Source organism: Schistocerca cancellata, chromosome 2 (assembly GCF_023864275.1).
Source record: "Schistocerca cancellata isolate TAMUIC-IGC-003103 chromosome 2, iqSchCanc2.1, whole genome shotgun sequence".
In the NCBI taxonomy this organism is placed as follows: domain Eukaryota; kingdom Metazoa; phylum Arthropoda; class Insecta; order Orthoptera; family Acrididae; genus Schistocerca; species Schistocerca cancellata.
In genome coordinates this window covers 403,027,572-403,042,127 of record NC_064627.1, presented here as the reverse complement: position 1 = coordinate 403,042,127, position 14,556 = coordinate 403,027,572, and the positions used below count along the sequence as shown (strand labels likewise).

General features: G+C 45.4%; 1 protein-coding gene across 1 annotated transcript in view; it reads right to left on the bottom strand.

Annotated features, from left to right (window-relative positions):
• Positions 1–7,386: 7,386 nt before the first annotated feature.
• Positions 7,387–14,556, bottom strand: part of LOC126161845 (protein takeout-like) — a 91,513-nt gene continuing 84,343 nt past the window's right edge. The window contains exon 6 of the mRNA XM_049917950.1: positions 7,387–8,184. Within this exon, the coding sequence (XP_049773907.1) occupies positions 8,021–8,184 (164 nt within the window). The 3' untranslated portion in view covers positions 7,387–8,020. The remainder of the gene's footprint in view (positions 8,185–14,556) is intronic.

The window sequence follows — 14,556 nt, the reverse complement described above, 5'->3', positions numbered from 1 at the left end:
GTGGAACTTCAACTGTTTTTATAGATTGGCGGGAATCTTTTAGGTCGTCAGCTATGGCGTCCCTTTCGTCCATCGGAAACTCAGTGTCTGGAATACTTGTATTTGCACACGATTCAGGGGCTGAGGAAGTAGTCGGTCGTGCGCGTGACACGGCGGCGTAAGTTCCAGGCAGTGTTGTCATCGCCGGAGGCCGGGCGACCTCGCCGGCCGGCAGCTGCGCCACGCGCCGCTGTATACATTCTGCGCGAACGTGCCCAGGCTTCTTACAGGCCGCATAAGTTCGCGGCTGGTCGTCATAAATTACAATCCCTCTATACCCGCAGACATTGATGTACGACGGGATGTGCTTTTGTAACTCTGCTCGAAACTGCCGTACTCCGTTTAGTACTGAAAACTTGTGCGCTCTTGACTATTTCTCGGCAAAGTTGCTGAGCACTTTCCCGAAGGGTGAAATCACAGCATTAATTTGTTCTGCTGTACTCTCAAACGGCAAATCGAAGATTCGAACTGTGCGAATGCCGAAACCAGCATGTGCAACGGTGACTTCACCAACGTTTCCATCAGAATGCTTAAATTTCATGGTACCTCCGGAAGACTGAACTATTTTCTAACACAACTCGACACTACGCAATTTTACAAACACAACACAAGCTACAATCGACAGTTGGATCTCTATTATATCATTAAAGGAGAGTTTCACATCTTCATCTAACCCCATCTCTCCTTCAAACGACTTGGGTCGAGCATATCGAGTATCAAAAGTAAGTTTCAATGTATTTTTCGACTTGGTTGGGCCATCACTGCATACTATTCATTACTTCTCGAAGTGTACTGTAAACAGAGCTATAAGCTGCAGCAAGCGCAAGACTTACCACGCGGAAGCACAGACGGTGCAGCGTACTCCTCAACTACGTTTTACCTCCACGCCGTCCACCGGCAAACTTTCCATCGGAGCTACCCAAGCACGACTCACCATCCGTCCTCACAGCTTCAATTCTGACAGTACCTCGTCTCCTACTTCACGGAAGCTCTTCTGCGAACCTTGCAGAACTAGCACTCCTGGAAGAAAGGATACTGCGGAGACAAAACTTAGATACAGCCTGGGGGATGTTTCCAGAATGAGATTTTCACTCTGCAGCGGAGTGTGCACTGATATGAAACTTCCTGCCAGCTTCAAACTACACTCCTGGAAATTGAAATAAGAACACCGTGAATTCATTGTCCCAGGAAGGGGAAACTTTATTGACACATTCCTGGGGTCAGATACATCACATGATCACACTGACAGAACCACAGGCACATAGACACAGGCAACAGAGCATGCACAATGTCGGCACTAGTACAGTGTATATCCACCTTTCGCAGCAATGCAGGCTGCTATTCTCCCATGGAGACGATCGTAGAGATGCTGGATGTAGTCCTGTGGAACGGCTTGGCATGCCATTTCCACCTGGCGCCTCAGTTGGACCAGCGTTCGTGCTGGACGTGCAGACCGCGTGAGACGACGCTTCATCCAGTCCCAAACATGCTCAATGGGGGACAGATCCGGAGATCTTGCTGGCCAGGGTAGTTGACTTACACCTTCTAGAGCACGTTGGGTGGCACGGGATACATGCGGACGTGCATTGTCCTGTTGGAACAGCAAGTTCCCTTGCCCGTCTAGGAATGGTAGAACGATGGGTTCGATGACGGTTTGGATGTACCGTGCACTATTCAGTGTCCCCTCGACGATCACCAGTGGTGTACGACCAGTGTAGGAGATCGCTCCCCACACCATGATGCCGGGTGTTGGCCCTGTGTGCCTCGGTCGTATGCAGTCCTGATTGTGGCGCTCACCTGCACGGCGCCAAACACGCATACGACCATCATTGGCACCAAGGCAGAAGCGACTCTCATCGCTGAAGACGACACGTCTCCATTCGTCCCTCCATTCACGCCTGTCGCGACACCACTGGAGGCGGGCTGCACGATGTTGGGGCGTGAGCGGAAGACGGCCTAACGGTGTGCGGGACCGTAGCCCAGCTTCATGGAGACGGTTGCGAATGGTCCTCGCCGATACCCCAGGAGCAACAGTGTCCCTAATTTGCTGGGAAGTGGCGGTGCGGTCCCCTACGGCACTGCGTAGGATCCTACGGTCTTGGCGTGCATCCGTGCGTCGCTGCGGTCCGGTCCCAGGTCGACGGGCACGTGCACCTTCCGCCGACCACTGGCGACAACATCGATGTACTGTGGAGACCTCACGCCCCACGTGTTGAGCAATTCGGCGGTACGTCCACCCGGCCTCCCGCATGCCCACTATACGCCCTCGCTCAAAGTCCGTCAACTGCACATACGGTTCACGTCCACGCTGTCGCGGCATGCTACCAGTGTTAAAGACTGCGATGGAGCTCCGTATGCCACGGCAAACTGGCTGACACTGACGGCGGCGGTGCACAAATGCTGCGCAGCTAGCGCCATTCGACGGCCAACACCGCGGTTCCTGGTGTGTCCGCTGTGCCGTGCGTGTGATCATTGCTTGTACAGCCCTCTCGCAGTGTCCGGAGCGAGTATGGTGGGTCTGACACACCGGTGTCAATGTGTTCTTTTTTTCATTTCCAGGAGTGTATATGCCGCACCGATACTCGAACTCAGGACCTTTGCCTTTAACGGTAATTGCTCTACCATCAACGCACACTGCAGAGTGAAAATCTCATTCTGGAAACATCCCCCACGCTATGGCTAAGCCACGTCTTCGCAGTATCCTTTCTTCCAGGAGTCTAGTTCTGTAAGGTTCGCAGAAGAGCTTCTGTGAAGTTTGGAAGGTAGGAGACGAGCTACTGGCAGAATTGACGCTGTGAGGAGAGGTCGTGAGTCGTGCTTGGGTAGCTCAGATGGTAGAGCACTTGCCCGCGTAAAGCAAAGGTTCCTAGTTCGAGTCTCGGTCCGGCACATAGCTTTAATCTGCCAGGAAGTTTCACTATATATGCTGATCGCAAAGTAGTGCACCCTCTATCGAGTAGTGTTGTGGGGGGCAGCTCGGTGTGAATGTATTTATACAGAAAAGTGACGGCAGGGAAATTACATTCATTTAAAAAGTTTTTCAGTAGAACAGCGTATAATTACCTATCAGATGTAATTAAGTTACGCCAGCACAAACCAAATTGATGCTCTCAACACTTGGTACAAAAAGCTTCAACACATGAGAATTTTAAACAAAAGGAAATGTATGTATGATGAGAAACACTGAATAGCGTTCATCGGCAGTGAGGTATCGTCCAAAGATAACCGTCCCACACCAAGTTCAGCGAAGTGCTTCGGTACAACAGACATTAGAGATGTCTGGCTGCAAGTCGCAGCGACGAATGGGAGGCGTTATGAAGACACTCCCTCTCCCAGCATCGCAGTGCCATCCCACGGAGGTTGGTATAGAGCCATACATGGACTCTCTCTGCCGAGTTCGTGACCTCTGATCAAGCAGTCAGCACCATCTAGTTCGGACACCAGTGCTGTTCAGCTCTCATCAAGTGATGCTTTACTGTTCAAAGACAACTGTAAACATTCGGCTCATTCCTGTGGCAATGGACTGTCGAAAGTGAAGTACATAGTTTTATCATTCTTGTAAGGAAGTGAGCTAATGTTTCATGTGTTGTAGTTCTGATCATCCCCCTTCCAGAACAAAGACCCACATTTATGGCCGGACGATTGTAGTTTCGTCAGGTCGTAACAGGCAAGGAACGTGACGAATGTAGATCCGTACCATTCAGATGGATTAATAGCAAACAGCTTCTGTACCATGGCTCGAAGTTACGCTCTTCACAAAAGCACAAACACAGCATCTCCACGCAAGAGACACCTTTTACAGTCAGGAAAGATTCGTTGCGATTCTCTATTTATAACCTCGAAATGCCAGCCAAGAAAATAAGTAAGCGTGAACCACACGACGTCTGTAAATGAATAATAGATTCGTATTCGAAACGAGCTAATCCTCTACACGATCAGACACCATCTTACCAAACTTCAGTGTCCTGTACAGCTAACCACGCCAGCACACCGACCAGGTCATGAGACCTCCAAATGACTCCTCACAATTTTGTGTTTTAACCACGCTGCCCACAGAACGTTGCAAGGCCCGCATGAACCCCATTGGCTGGAGTAACCGGATCTTACGACAAAGCTCACTGACGTCGCAAAGGCAATTACGCTTGTAGAAATCGACAGCTAGGTACAGATGTGCATCTTTGAGGTGATCCAGCGACTTAAGTACACGGGTAATAATTTTTCAGCAGTGAAACCATTCAGACACCACTCGGACTTGGTTTGGTGAAGCATTGTGTACCTGAAAGTACAACTGACTGCCACGTGCCGAAGCAGAGCCAACGGGTGCACTTGATAGTACAGTATGATTCTCTACTGTTAGGTGAGGCAGGCGCCTCAGTGGCCTCGTGTAATCCCGAATGAACACGCCCCACACGAGAATACATCCATAACCTGTCTGGATTGTGTTCTGTTGGCAAGCAGAATTGCTTGTATCGATTGGTTTTCTTACCATCGGCATGTACGAGCCGCAAAACATCAGTTCCAGAGCGTCCAGTGGCGGTATTTTTGTGACCACGCTAATCTCTGTGCCACGAAACGCGTACTGAAGTGAGGTACAGGTATGGAACTGTGGATTCTGCACCCAACAGCAAAAGCGAAGGGTCTTGACAGTATGGTCTCTCCCCAGTTGCCGCTGCCAAATATTGTCTTGGCGAATGATTTGCTGCTCTGTGAACTTTGTTTTTGCTGTTACAATAGGTGACAGTCGACAGCGACAGCCTGTCATCAACGTGTTGTTGCCACGCTTGTTGACACTGGTCTCGTTGTCTTCCCCTGATACACACTTGTAGCCTAGTCCCGCTTTCGATCTCTAAGATGCAGTGGCCCCTACACCAACGATCTGACATCTGATGCACTAACATCAAGCGTTTCTTCTTGCTGATGTTGACTATGTTGCCGACGACCAGTGGAGACAGTCTAACAGCAAAGTCATGTGACAGACTGGACTATCAAATTCTCCAGGCCCACAGAAGCACACCCTCTCCATCTCTGCACTTATCTCAGGTTCAGTCACTCGTGAGTGTATTAGTTCAAGCTACTCTGATAGTCTGACTTCATTGTAGAACTTAAGCTAATTTGTCTTTGTGTTTCGATTGGTACGAGCTGTATCGTCAAAACAAGTGATTTATTAATAACCATACATGTCATAATATGTGATGTTATAGATGGCTAACGCCCCTTTAAAAAGATCCCGTCCTTTTGCACTGCATTGGTTTTATTGTCTCTGCAAATAAGTAAGTTGTTCCTGTGGTGCTACTCCAGGTATCTCTAAGATCTGCAAGCGGGCAATAAGTCGGCTGAGTATCACAATATTTACATAACACCAACTACAAAGACAGCAAGTACCTCAAGGTTATGCAGTGAGAGGGACGCCATAGCAGACAAAGGAGGAGGAAGTAATTAGAGGTCTATTATGCTTCCTCTGGCAGTCTAACAGCAGGAGTCATTCTAAGGAATATGACAGAACTAAGATATTTGCCTTTAAAATGCTAAAAAACTCTAGCTTACCATGAGGTAAACATGCACTATAAAACAAACGAAATCCATTATATCCTGAGGAAATCATAAATTACTTTGCCGAAGAATATGAATTTAAAAACCGTTGCGAAGGGAATCGTCTCAAATGACTCAATAAACATTTCGTATTTTTTAATATTATCTCTGATGCCATATTAGAGTACATCCCGCATGTACTAGGTATACACGGGAATCTTCACCTCGCTGGACACGTTCGGTCATCCAAACTCCTGATTATGTAAAACATCATCAGTGGTCAAAATCTAAAGGTAAAATCTTAATAGTCAATTTTTATTGAAAATTTACAGTACTCATTTATTTACATATGACATACTCGTGTATGACGTACAACTAGTAAATGAAAACATTATTACAACAGGAACAGTCATGTATGAATAATTCTTTTTCCTATGCTTCATCCGTTTACAGTTATTGCATGTGCGAAAGGATAAAGAACGCTCTTTGGTACGTATTTTAGATTATCATTTACGGGACTTAGGGGCTATAGGCGTAAATGTGTGGATGGGTAATGTGGCGATGTGATAGTAATATTGAACCAATGATTTCAAACGCTTTAGCAAAATGCTCATTACGTATTTCCGTAAAAAGGTAAAACAGCTTTTTATAACATATTGCTTCAGAAATATACAATATTTAATGATTGATGTGGAAACGATTATCACCAAGCTTCTTCATGGTACAACTAATTGTAAGACTCTTCTCCTTGGTAGCGTGAATTCTCTGATTATTTCATCGTAAGAATATTTCTGACGGAACGTAGAAATGTAGTATCACTTATCGTTCAAATGGGACGACGTTTGTGTAGGCATCATTGCAAAGAAGATACCCACTGCATAGTTGCAGTATCTCACAGCATAGCTGGAAGCCATATTCAACACCTATAAACTTTACCGGTGGCTGGACAGTAATCTGCAGCGAACAGTCTCAAACAATCAAGTGAATAAGTCTTCTGTAAATCAGTCAATACGAGATCCGTTCCAGATGTCGCAACCAAAGCGTAAAATTAAATGCACACAGGAGTACTCTCATCGGCCAGAACATTATGACCACCGACGTACTACCTATATAGACCCGTTCAGGCTACAGCAGCTTCACCTCTAAGGAGCTACTGCTAGTCGGTCATACGTATGGTGCATGTGGTATCAGTGAGCGTGCTGTCAGTGTGTAGAATGGAGAAGAGGCGCCATCTATCTGAGTTTGAGCGAAGGCAGACTGTGAAGGCCCGTAGGCTCGCAATAAGCATTTCGGAAACTGCACGACTTGTCAGGCTTCGAGGAATGCTGTGGTGAGTGTCTTCAACATGTAGCGAAACCAAGGTGAAACAGCTTCCAGACGTCATGGGGTTGGACGGCCACCCCTCATTACATATGTTGGACATCGTATGCTGGGCAGACTGGTAAAACAGGACAGGTGGCGGAACTAACATCAGACTTAAATGCTGGGCAGAGTAAAAGTATGTCTGAACACTCCTAACGATGGGTCTCCGCAACCGACGACCCATGAATGTGCCAAAGTTACACCGCGACGTCGGCAACTACGACTGACATGGGCACGTGACCATCGGCACTGGACGATGGCGCAGTGGCAGAGTGTTGCATGGCCTGATGAATTCCATACCCTCTTCACAATTCTGATGGAACGGCGTGAATCCGTCGCCTTCCAGAGGAACGGCTCCTTGACACCTGTACTGCTGGACGGAGGCAAAGAGGCGGTGGCTCTTTCATGCTCTGGGCGTGGGCGTTCATGGGTCCAGTGGGGCACGTTCAAGGCAGGGAGTATCGTACACCAGTTGCAGACAACGTACATCCCTTAAAGACGACCATGTTTCCCCACGGCAATGGCATTTTTCAGAAAGATAATGCGCCATGTCAGAAGGCCGGCAGTGTGATGGAGTGATTCGAGGACCACAGTGGTGGGTTCAAACAGATGTGCTGTCCCCCAACTCGCCAGATCCAAGATGTGACTGAACATGGCATCAGAGCTTATCGTCCCCCTCCCAGGAATTCACGGGAATTGGGTGACTTGTGTGTGCAGATGTGGCGCCAACTCTATCCAGCGATCTACCAAAGCCTCATTGCTTCCATGCCACCATGCGTCGCAGCTGTTATCCGTTGTAAAGGTATGCATACCGGCTATTATTTAGGTGTTCATAATGTTCTGGGTCATAAGTGCAGTTGAGTTTTGCATATGAATTACAATGAAAAGACAAAGAAGAATAAGAGATTAATAATTCTCGGCACTTTTTCAACCACAAGCGATGTTGCATGGCAAACGAACTAGAAAGAAAAGCAACTGTTCGTCACAAACTACCGCCTGCTGAAAAGTAAATGTTAAGTATGGCCATGGTGGTTGAATTGGCTAACGACGATTCGGGATTAAACGGCCGCATCGTCGGCGTCCACTGCAGCTATCGTCTCCCGCCAGAGGGCAGCCAGATGTCGAGCGGGATGTGGGTGAAGATCTGGTTGACGAGGTCGATGAACACCTCGCTGAGAGCTTCGCCCAAGGGTTCCTCCAAGTCCGCCAGCACCTCCTGCCCGTTCTTGTTGAGGAACGTGTTCAGCGTGTGCCCTGCAACAAGCCGGTGATGCGTAACTACGCGACCTCCAAGCCGGAGAGCAAGATTTTTTGCATCTCTCTGTAAAACAGCATAGCGATAACGCAAATAAAAGAGTGTGAGAGACTTGTTCTCGGCGAGCACGTAGTAAGTCATACGCGCATGAGGCAAAGTGGGCACATTTGTGGTGACCGTGCGCCAAGACAAAACATAACCTAAAGAGAAGGTAGGGTAAGGTGACCTAAATATGATACTAAATCACAAATCTGTCTGTATTTTAAAGAAAAAGAGTAACTGTTGATAAAAAATTGTAAATGTTAGAGAATACAAGCTGTTCTAAAATTAACTGTATCTAATTATTTAAAGTTACTAAAGTAGACTAGAAAAAATAAGCGAAAGCGTATCATTTTTTAACTCAAGTTCTTAAATATGATACGCCCTGTTCAAAATATGATTCTGGTGCAATATTGTAATGTACACTGAAGATAGAATGTTAATGTCTTGTAAATGAAACTCAGAGTAGACAAAACGATACATATGAATAAGTACGATTTTTCTGTGGGGTATGTTTCTTAGACATTTATGGCTTAAAAGGTGTGTTGGAGTGAACTAAAGAAATTTATTTAGTCGTTTCTCCTATTTTTAACAGTATAAAGCCAACCAGTAAAGAGTAAGAAGTTTTTTCAATTATATTTAAATAGTGACACTAATGCAGAAATAAGAGATGCATGAAAGGGGAACATTGTCTTTTTTCTTTTCAAGAACATCAACAGGTCCGTTGAACACAAAGCAGATTACTCGTTTGATACTTCCCACCTCAGTAGAAATTTGAGAGTTTGGCAGTTTTCCTGTTACATCACTATTATTAATAGGACAAAAATATGTATGTGGTTCTGTTCTTTCAGACACTTCCAAAAGAACAGACACCATTTTGATCCACCAGCCATTATGAATTAAGATACAAAGGAATTACAGACATTGACTGCAAGTGGGAATTGACTGAAATTAATGGGTGAAATTGAAATTTTGTGGCGGACGGGGTTTTGAACCCGGGTCTACTGCTTTATAGGCAGAAGCTCTGACCACTGAGCCATCTATTTTTCTTTTTTTTCATTTTGTTCGGTACTGTTCGTTGCGTTTGGCCTGGGCGGACATCAGATGACATTCGTTCAAGTTGATCTTTGATTCATTTACTCAGTTTTTTTTATTTTATTTTATTACGGAGGGCAAGCAGCCACCTGACCGAACACGCTGAGCTACCGTGCCGGCAGTTTGGAAATTTATGGTAAGCTCTGCCTGGGACCAAACTGCTGAGGTCATCGGTCCCTGGGTTTACATACTATGTAATCTAACTTAAACTAACTTACGCTAAAGACAACACACACATCCATATCCAAGGGAGGACTCGAACCTCCGACGGGAGAAGAGCCATCCGGACATAGTGGTCAGTCCAACTGCACGGACTACCCTGGCATGCCTGGCGTCAGGCCCAACTTCTCAACTTCTCCACACACTACTACACTACATACGTGTACAATTAAGGCGAGACGGCCAACGATCTCTTCAGTGCGGAAGCACACCTTGCTCGAACTCCCACGGGAATCGGCGAAATGCCGCGAGTAATGAGAATAGTGGACAAAAGACACTGTAAGTAGGCTGTTTAGGTTTTTATGTTGGTAACACCATGTAGCGCTCTGAATGAAAATCACTGGCTGTGCTGTGTGCAGTCTGGGGTATTGTTGGAATATTTCCTATTATAGTGTTGGGCAGTTGGCTGTTAACAGCGCGTAGTGTTGCGCAGTTGGAGGTGAGCCGCCAGCAGTGGTGGATGTGGGGAGAGAAATGGCGGAGTTTTGAGAGCGGATGATCTGGACGTGTGTCCATCTGAGACAGTAAATTTGTAAGACTGGATGTCATGAACTGATATATATATATATATATATATATATATATATATATATATATATATATATTATTACTTTTGAACACTATTAAGGTAAATACATTGTTTGTTCTCTACCAAAATCTTTCATTTGCTAACAATGCCTATCAGTAGTTAATGCCTTCAGTAGTTTGAATCTTTCATTAAGCTGGCAGTAGTGTCGCTCGCTGTATTGCAGTAGATCGAGTAACGAAGATTTTTGTGAGGTAAGTGATTTGTGAAAGGTATAGGCTAATGTTGGTCTTTTGTAGGGATTATTGAAAGTCAGATTGCGTTGCGCTAAAACTATTGTGTGTCAGTTTAGTGTTGATCAGAATAGGTAAAGAGCGAAATGTCTGAGTACGTTCAGTTCTGCTCAGGTGTTTGAAAATTAAATAATGTAAGAGGTTTATCAGCACAGTAATTCATTAAGTTTTCTAAGGGGACGTTTCATAACACTACGTTAGTAGTGTGTGGATAACTTGAGAATTTGGGTCTGACGGGAGGCGTGCTAAGGTAGTCTCTGCAGATGCAGTAACCATTTTTTCAGGATGGCTCAGTGGTCGGACCAAGAGACCTCGCCTCGAATCCCGATCTGGCACAAATTTTCAACTTTCACCATCACTTTCGATCAATACCCGCTAGCAGCCAATGGCTGTAATTCTTATGTATTTTAATAAGAGAAATGTCATTTTCATTGTTAAAAATTATTTTGCTCTTGTCCACAGCATATAGGTCCATAACTTCTAGGTCATTTTCCAGTACTTTTTATATCGTGCAGATGTATATGCAGCTGTATGAATTCCTATTGGCCCTCAAAATTTAGTCAAGATATAATCTCCTCCACGTGCATGTACTGTGTTAGTCATTAAAATACCATCTGGTTTGGATTCTTCAAAGAAATCGACATTATCCATGTTGCTGTCAGACAGATGCCGGAATCAGAATCAGTCTCCTCAGTTTCCTTTCTTTTTGCGTACTTGCCACAGCTTTGGTCACAGGCATAACTTTCTGGCTATCCTGCTTCTGGCCTCTGGAGGATTTCTTTTTCTCAAATCAGTTTACTGCAGGAATTGCGGTACCCAGTGGTTGTTGTCGCTGGCGTAGGAAGGGCAGCAATCCTTGGTACACTGCTGTGTACCTAGTGGCTAGGCAGTAACTGTATCACACACTGTGCAACATAATTAAAGTATCACTTTTTCAAACCCCGTGATTGCCTCCCATTATGACGCATAAGTTCGAAATTTCGCTCAGAGGTGCCAACAACATACCTCTGACACAGTGCAAAGTGTGGCGCCCTGCAGTGACACTGACGGGCCCGGTGACGCTTCAGACATTCGAAAAAGGGCCACACCTCAAAGGTTCGTGCGAACTGCAAGGTGGGTTAACAAAGTCACATTGGCATCAGATTTCACCACAATTCTCCTCAATGTCACTGTGAGCGTCTCACATGATGGTAAGGCCATCGTAACCCCTCTTATCTAAATTTCGTCCCATCGTTTGACGTCTCTGCGATGGAGGTCAGAACAGCGACACCAAGCGTCGAAATCAGGATTTTGTTGTGGAGGACCATGGAACACATTTGAGACACACCGCCGCGAATCGACACGAAAATTGCCCAGCTGGTGGCATAAAGGGCGTTAATGAAATCACTTCTTTCCCTGGGGCGTTGATTTCCACACACTTCGCGGTCGAAAAAGACAGTTCGCACTGCGATGAACAAAAGGAAGATGGTCTGGATAACCTCTGGCACTGCTGACAGCTTCGGCAGTGTTGTCTAAGGACGTTATGGGACTGCATTCACACTTCCCCCCCCCCTCCCTCCTCACCTCCCCCCCCCCCTCGTAGCGTGATCACATGAGAGTGCAACATTAAAATGTGCATGAATAAAACAGCAAATGCTCCTGTCCTGTAAGATCCCCCAGATCGGCAACAATCTCGGTACCACACACACAACTTCGTTGAGCACGTTAGAAATGTACCTGTCAGGAATTTCGACACCAATTCAGCCTGACGACAGCTCTAGATCCTCAATGATAGCTATGCCCCGCCAAATGGGTGTCTAAGTGGTTGTCTAACTCTTAGGCGCTTGACCAGGCTGAATTCGTGTCGAAGTTTATGAATATACGTTTCTAACATGCTCAACGAAGGTGCGCTGGTCACACGAAAGATATTGGCAAACTGCGGAGGTGGAGGAGGGGGGGGGGGGAGCGTAATTCTTAGAGAGACCCTTTGCCGTTTTATTCAAGCACATGTTAATGCTGCATTATCGCGTGATTGCTCCACAGGAGGGGGGAAAAGAGGAAGGTTGATAAAGCATAAGTACCTTTTGATCTTCGAATTATGTTCAGATTTCATCGAATGGCTTTGAATGGTCACCAGTGGTTCCATCCTGTATAAGAGAGCAAAAACTGTGGTCACTCTGCGCTACAGAGGTGTGCGATCACGTTCAATGGAGATGCAGCCCCACAATGTCATTAGTAAACGGTTGAAAGGTCCGAGGATATAAGTAGTGTTCAAGGTTGTCAAGAACATCTTCCTGTTGCTCATTGCACAGCAAACTGTCGTTTTCGACAGCGAAATGTGTGGGAATCAACGACCCAAGGGAAGGGGTGATTTCATTGACGCCTTTCATGCACCTCCTGAGGTCTTTCAGTGTCGATTCTGAGCGGTGGTGGATCTGAAATGTTTTCCTCGACCACCCATAGGAAAACCGCGTGATTTCAACACTGGCTGCCACGGTTGTGACTTCCATTGCAGACGAGTTAAAAGAAGGGGTGAAATGCGGGTAAGAGGTGCTGTGATGATCTGATCGTGTGACAGAATTGTGGTGAATTTTGGTGCCAATGTGACTTCATTAACCCGGCTTACAGTTCACGGCTTGAACCGTGGCCTTTCTACATCTACATGTACATCTACATGGATACTTTGCTAATCACATTTAAGCGCCCGGCAGAGGGTTCATCGAACCACCTTCACAATTCTCTATTATTCCAATATCGTATAGCGCATAAAAAACGAACACCTATATATTTCCGTACGAGCTCTGATTTCCCTTATTTTATCATGGTGCTCGTTTCTCCCTATGAAGGTCGGTGTCAACAAAATATTTTCGCATTCAGAGGAGAAAGCTGATGATAGGACTTCCGTGAGAAGATTCCTCCGCAACGAAAAACGCCTTTGTTTTAATGATGTCCATCTCAAATCCCGTATCATTTCAGTGACACTCTCTCCTCTATTTCTCCATAATAAAAAACGTGCTGCCCTTCTTTGAACTTTTGCGATGCATTCCCTCAATCCTATCTGGTAAGGATCCCACACTGTGCAGCAGTATTCTTAAAGAGGACGGAGAACCGTAGTGTAGGCAGTTTACTTAGTAGATCTGTTACATTTTCTAAGTGTCCTGCCAATAAAACGTAGTCTTCGGTTAGCCTTCTCCCCAACGTTTTCTGTGTCTTCCTTCCATTTCAAGTTGTTCATAATTGTAATTCCAAGATATTTAGTTGATTTTACGGCCTTTAGATTTGACTGATTTCTCGTGTAAACTAATTTTAACGGACTCCTTTTAGCACTCATGTGGATGACTTCACACTTTTGGTTATTTAAGGTCAATTGCCAGTTTTCGCATCATACAGATATTTTTTTCTAAATCGTTTTGCAATTTGTTTTTATCTTTTGATGACTTTACTAGTCGATAATCGACAACGTCATCTGAAAGAAGCCTCAGACGGCTGCTCAGATTGTCTCCCAAATGTTTATATAGATAAGCAACAGCAAAGGGTCTAGAAAACTACCTTGAGGAACACCAGAAATCACTTGTGTTTTAACCGATGACTTTTCGTCATTTACTACGAACTGTGACCTCTCTGACAGGAAATCACGAATCCAGTCATATAACTGAGACACATAAGCACGCAATTTCACTACAAGCCGCTTGTGTGCTACAGTGTCAAAAGCCTTCCGGAAATCCAGAAATACGGAATCAATTCAACATCCCTTGTCAATAGCACTCAACACTTTGTGTGGGTAAAAAGCTAGTTTGTGTTTCACAAGAACGATATTTTCTAAACCCATGTTGACTGTGGGTCAATAGACCGTTTTCTTCGAGATAATTCATAATGTTCGAACACAATGTATGTTCCAAAATTCTACTGCATATCGACGTTAATGATATGGGCCTATAATATAGTGGATTACTCCTACAATCTTTCTTGAACATCGATGTGACCTGTGCAGCTTTCCACTCTTTGGGTGCGTATTTTTCGTCGAGCGAACGGTTGTACATGATTGTTAAGTATGGAGTTATTGTATCGGCATACTCTGAAAGGAACCTAACTGGTATACAGTCTGGACCAGAAGACTTGCTTTGATTAAGTGATGTGAGTTGCTTCGCTACTCCGAGGGTACCCACCTCTACGTTACTCATGTTTGCAGCTGTTCTTGATTCGAATTCTGGGATATTTAC